Raw genomic sequence first — 6000 nt, 5'->3', positions numbered from 1 at the left:
CGATTAGGTCGTAAGTCTGCAACTGCCCGTAGTATCATAGATCGGTTGGCAGGGACCCCGCGCTCAAGTTGGTCGTATATGAATTGACAGACCGCGGTCTCTTGCGATTGAGATAAGACTCGATTGCTACCTCCGTGGGGTAATTGAGGAGACGTAGTACTCGTAATACGACGTCGGAGTGTCTCACGGTTGACATTGAATTTATTTGCAACCCAAGCAATTGTATATGTACTTGGTTGTTTTAAGAAGAACTGTTGGGCCTCATTAAGGCGAGCAATCATAGTAGGATCGTTATTTTGAGGCATTGTAGATACTACGTTATGAAGAATACTATTATTTTTTCTATATATCAAAATAGCGGTGTACGCACATCTTGCTGTCGCACGCACAACTTGCTGTCGCCACCTACGAGCGAAGCGAGTGGGTGGAACACCGAGTACCACTTTCACACTGCACACAAGCGGCACAGAGCGACGAAAGCGTATCCTTATTCTACCCTCAGCCATGAAGCTAATGCTCAACTAATCGCGGTGATCAGATCTGATTACCCAAGCTCTCCCCCTCCCCCTATACCAAGGCATCCATAGTACGTCCGTAAGAATGACTCCTCGCCGCCGCCCGGTCTAGAGTCTGGATAATCCATCGGCGTATTTATAGGAGAAAACTCAAAATGTGGACGGAAAGTGCTGAGGTCCCGCTTTTGCAGTCGGAGGACTGTAGTCCGACCCCTCCATTGCCTCTCCTTGCCGATTCCCTCCTTGAAATCGTATACTCACTTCCACACAAGAAGGTTATTAATGTTTAGGATTTTAAATCACAGCGGAAACCTTGAGTTTGCCGCGCATGTATGCATATTCTGAACAGGTTCATGTAATAGAAGTTACTATCATAGTAGGTCCCTATCTCTGACGCATCCACCCCCTCAAAAGGTCTCTTCACTCCCTTCTCACATCCCATGCGAACTCACTCGCCGCATTCTCAGGAGCCCATAGGCTATTGTACAGTACAAATCCCACCAACAACCCGCACCCATTAAAAGAAAAAGCCACCCATCCTCGCGTTGAGGTACAGTATGGTCCAGCCCAAATCCCGCCAAAAATTACAAAAATAGACAAAAAAAAACCCCCCACAAGGCCGCAGAACAAGCGTAGCCTCTTGACAACAAACAAGTAGTAAACCCCCAACCCCAGATTACTCGGACCCACGGCCTCTAATTCTCCCTCTTCATTGGCGGCGGCGGCGGCGGCGCAATCTTCCTCCCCCTCGACGGCGGCGGCGGCGGCGGTCCCTTCTTCACCACCCCCTGCCCCCCATTCCCATTCACCCCTCCCCCATTGACACCCCCCCTCAAATTCGTCCAGCTCCCCTTCCTCGACACATCCCCCCCACTCCCCGCCGACGTACCAGGACTCACACTCCCCGCCCTCGGCGAGCGATCCGTCCCACTATATGCCGCCGAGTCATCACTCGGATCTCCAAACAAATCCGCCGTGCGAATGCGACTCGTCGGCCTAAGCCTATCCCTCGCTACCCCAGCGTCGCTCGCAAACGAGGCTTGTCGGCCGGGAGGCGTGATGTCGCGTCTCGGGGACTCGATGGTGTGCGAACGCGCCAGATGGGGGCGGTTGGATGGGAGGGGAGGGGGGGCTTCGTGCGAGGTCGTTGGGTAGAGGTAGGTGACTGAGGGGACGCGGCTGGAGGAGCGGATGGCGGGGCGCTCGAGTTCGGGGATTGGGTCTTCGTGGGAAGCATAGCGCTCTTTGTAGGAGTGTGCGGTGTTTGAGCGGGAGCGGTTGGCGCGGGTGGTTGACTGGGCACATTTTTGGCTGGGGTGTTTGTTAGAAGGGGTTTTGGACTTGGGGATGTGGACTTGACTTACGCAGCAGGCCACTCGCGCTTGAGACGCATCAGCTCGTCGCGGCAACGATCGTAGTACTTGAGCTCCGCATCGAGAAACGCGCCCAGATCAGCCACGCTATCCTCCTCCGCCTCCTTGATATCCTGCATACGACGGAACACGTCCTCGCTGGACTCCTCATACTTCGCCTTCTGCGAGCGCAGCTCCTCCTCGCTGCGGAAGTCCTCCTTCTTCGACTTCTGCATCTTGGACAGCGAGGCGTCGTAGGCGAGGCGGCGGCCCTCGAGCTTCTTGCGCGCGGCTTGGTATTCCTTCATCTGCACGAGGGAGCGCTCGAGGGATTCGAGCCAGCCGGTTGTGGCGTATGCGGTGTAGGTTTCCTGAACGCGGGCGATGCGTTCGTTTGTGCGTCCCATTGCTAGAGGACGTTAGTATGCATTCTCTACAGGTATCTCGGGTAGACCAACCGATGAGGCAATTCCCAAACTCGGAATCGGGCTCGAAATCATCTCCGTGGTTCGCGAGGGTCTGTCCCAATCGCGCAACCGGGAGGACCTTCTCCCTGTCGTCGCCTTCGTCGCGCTTCGATAGCGACTTGATGTATGCGGTGGTCGATTTGTGCATCTTGTCCATGCCTGCGTGTTGTGTTAGCGAGGAGACCTTACTCCTGGTGATAGGGGCAGGACGAACCGTCATGGCGCAGCTGCATCTCGGTCTCGAGACTGCGGAATTCATCAGACACGCTCGTCTTGGACTCGGCGCCGATCTTCTCGCCGGCCCATTGCTTCACGCGATCGAGGCGCTTGTTGATATTCATGGCTGCGGTGTTGTGAGGAGTATTGCGTGAGTTTGCTGGGAAGGTATGCGTGTTGCCAAATTTCGGCGATAAGAAAGGGGTGTGGTTTGGAGTGTCGTGTTCTCTCGTTTCGAAGTCAATTGATTCGGTTGTAAGGTGTATTATTCGGTAGTAGTAGTTGAGCGAATGTGTGATGTCCCCGACCAGCGACGACAATGGGGTATTTGAGGGTATTGTATGTCAGTTTCGAGGGGGATGTCCTACCGCAATTAATCTAATCTAAATTGTTGTGGTCTCTCGATGCGGTGCAGGGTGGGCAGGTTGTCAGTGGCGACGGCTGGGGTAGATAAAGGAAATTAACGATCAACAATTAACGAGCGGCGGTTATAGTACCAGGATAGTAATATATAGAATCAACGATCGTCGTCCAGAGTATTCTGGGGGTGTAAGAGAGTAGAGTTGGTTTATTGGTGATGTGTGGTTAAAGTTCGTGTATGAGAGAGGAAGAAGGAGAGCCAGTGGTTGGGAGGGGATGGGGGAGATGATGGGCGGGGTTGCTGTTTCTAATGTTTCTAGTGTATTTTTAGTTAGTGTAGTTAGTGTAGTTAGTGTAGTTAGTGTAGTTAGTGTAGTTAGTGTAGTTAGTGTAGTTAGTGCAGTTAGTGTAGTTAGTGTAGTTAGTGTAGTTAGTGTTTAGTGTAGTTAGTGTTAGTGTAGTTAGTGTAGTTAGTGTTTAGTGTAGTTAGTGTTAGTGTAGTTAGTGTAGTTAGTGTTAGTGTAGTTAGTGTAGTTAGTGTAGTTAGTGTAGTTAGTGTAGTTAGTGTAGTTAGTGTAGTTAGTGTAGTTAGTGTAGTTAGTGTAGTTAGTGTAGTTAGTGTAGTTAGTGTAGTTAGTGTAGTGTAGTTAGTGTAGTTAGAGCTAGGTAAATCTAACTGTTTCAGGGCCCAGGGGTAAATGTACTAGGCGCCGTTCACAGCCTATCCACACTATATGCTACTCTAATACCTAGCCCATGTAGCGGCCTGATACGCCAATCACCCCCTCCTTTTCCACTTTCCAAACTTCCCGTCAACTGAGATCTGCTCCCAGCCACCCCCCGAGACAAATGTAAGATAGATTACTGCATAAGTCTCTTTCCAGAACGACCTAGTGCACAATCAACCGTATTCTACTCCGTACCTCCCAAATACCTCCACCCACTGCTCGTGTTCCTCCCTTTCCTTCAAGGACAAAAGAATAGAAACCTTGCCGCCACTGCTCGCTTTCAGCACCATCTTGTTTCTTCTCTAGACAAAAACTCTAATTCGAGTGGAGTCCACTTGCGTACCACCACATTCCGATTACGGGTCTCACGTGACTGCTTCATATCTGTTTCAACGCGACCCTGTCGACGACCCAGGAGCCGCCGGTGAGGTGAGTTGAGGTAAGCAAGCGCCTTCCTTCGCTGCTTACTACATGCATGGACAGGCGCGCGCGACGCTTGGTTTGGGGGAGGGCGATTATTTTCCAGACGCTGAGCTCACCGGTGAAGGTAAGGTGTTGTCATGTTGTGAACAGCGCATCGAACGTCGTCATTGTGTACTTGTCGCCTCCTCTCCCCTCTCATCTTCCGAGATGGGTTACACTCCGTCCCCTGGATGTCTTGCACAGCCCCCTATCACCGTGTCCTATATATTATCGTGGTTGACGCTGTGGGATGGGTTTGTATGATGAAGGGGTGAGGAAAGAGGGGATGAGAGGGTTTCAGAAGGAAGGAACGAATGTTTATAACACTCGTAGGTGATATCTAATACTTAATTAAACCTGCCGCCTGAGAGTCTGGAGATGGATTGTGTAAAGCTGGGAATTGATACCTATAGTTAGGACGTTAGAACTTTTCCCGTTGGCTTAACTTCCGAGTAACTAGAACGTAGAAAGGCTCTAATAACTTCCTAGGTAATTCAGAAGATTAATAAGATTCATAACAGCACTCATAACGTATTCAACACACCCAACCCGCGTACAGTTCCACCCCCCTGACCCCGCCCCCCCAAGCGTCCCACTAACAAACACCACCAGCACCGCACAATACGCCGCCGTCGCCGCAGAGATCTGATCGCGTCGCGCGTTCGTCAGCCAGCCGACGCAGACGGCGAAGAGGACGGTCCAGCCACCTAGCATGCCGAAGAGGGCGAGGCCGTTGTGCACGAAGTAGAGGGGGGCGATGGAGCCGAAGAGGAGGATGGCGAAGAGGATGGAGGAGATGATGGCGATGGTTTTGGCGAGGGTGGATTCGCGGATGTAGGAGGAGCGGGCGTCTGTTGATGTTGCCTGAGGGGTAGGTAGGTGTGAGTATGCGTCTTTTTGTAAAAGAGGGGATTGTAGATGGGAAAGGGACGAACTAGAAAGAAGCCGCCAAAATAGTTCAAGATGAACTCGGAGAGCCGGTCTTGATCCGCCGGCACGCGCAGCGCGACGAGATCATACGGATCATACGGATCATCGAATCTCTTCTCACTAGCCCCCCAAGGCTCGGTGAACCGTACTGTTTCCCCTTATACGTATCCAAGGACCATCCTCCCATGCCCTTTATAGTCGTCGCAGCCGGCGGCTTGGAGTTCAATAGCGTCTGCTGTTTCAAATTCAAATGGCGGATTAAATATGAGCGAACGTCTTACGGTACTCTTTTATTTTCGCTCTGGTTTTTAATGCAAATTCTAATTTCGCAGCCTGTCCGGGGTCGTCGGGTCGCCGTTTGGATCTCTCCCCGTCGCCAGTCTCTCGAACGTGCTCCAGTCGGTATGACAGTCGCGCACCTCTCCTGACGTCGAGTCCTTATCCTCCTGATCTAATCTATCCTGCTCCGCCTCTAGCTCTGCCAATTCCGCCTCGCGTAGTATCAGACTCCTCGCCGACAGCCGGTCGAAGTGTCGTGGTCGTCTTGTCAGGGTCCGAGGCGAGCTTCTCAGCTACTCGAGGGAAACCATTCAAGCGTTTCGGCAGCTCGTAGCCTTGATGCATTTGCTGCTTTACATCGGAAACGGATTTTTTGATCCGCAAGAGAGCGATGAAGTACTTTGAAGATGATAGAGAAATGTGTTCGAATATGCTGCATCTCCCAGCCCCCAATTAGGTCCCTGTTATACAGACACGCCAGAGAGGCCTGGGCCTCAACGACAGGCTGTACCTCTGCGGTGCAACTCTGCGCCGCACCCATCGGCCGTGTGTCTCCTGAAAATCTTTTCGACAATTGATCTTCTTGTTTGGTTGTCTTTCTACGAGCTCATCGCTTCTATTCTACGAATTATTTCTACTTTTAGGTGCTGTTAAACATGAGCGGATACGCAGTCTCGCACCATCAAACCCC

The 6000-nt window shown here is 51.8% G+C and overlaps 2 protein-coding genes across 2 annotated transcripts; both read right to left on the bottom strand.

Moving 5' to 3' along the window:
- Positions 1 to 835: 835 nt before the first annotated feature.
- VC83_00646 (uncharacterized protein) lies at positions 836 to 3164 on the bottom strand. Its single transcript, XM_024464333.1, has 4 exons — positions 2549 to 3164; positions 2326 to 2493; positions 1880 to 2276; positions 836 to 1826 (listed from the first exon to the last, which is right to left on the bottom strand). Exons 1-4 carry the CDS (start codon positions 2673 to 2675, stop codon positions 1211 to 1213), a joined length of 1308 nt encoding a protein of 435 aa, XP_024328746.1. The 5' UTR covers positions 2676 to 3164; the 3' UTR covers positions 836 to 1210.
- A 1287-nt stretch (positions 3165 to 4451) lies between these two features.
- VC83_00645 (uncharacterized protein) lies at positions 4452 to 5654 on the bottom strand (the record flags this gene model as incomplete). The annotated part of the gene is made up of 5 exons (XM_024464332.1): positions 4452 to 4507; positions 4658 to 4964; positions 5036 to 5143; positions 5450 to 5521; positions 5550 to 5654. The coding sequence occupies 5 exons, from the start codon at positions 5652 to 5654 to the stop codon at positions 4452 to 4454; spliced, it is 648 nt and encodes a 215-aa protein (XP_024328747.1).
- Between the last annotated feature and the right edge of the window lie 346 nt (positions 5655 to 6000).

Source organism: Pseudogymnoascus destructans, assembly GCF_001641265.1.
Source record: "Pseudogymnoascus destructans isolate 20631-21 unplaced genomic scaffold scaffold_1, whole genome shotgun sequence".
NCBI lineage: Eukaryota > Fungi > Ascomycota > Leotiomycetes > Thelebolales > Thelebolaceae > Pseudogymnoascus > Pseudogymnoascus destructans.
Note: the sequence above shows the minus strand (reverse complement) of the source record. Positions and strands in the feature narration are given on the sequence as shown.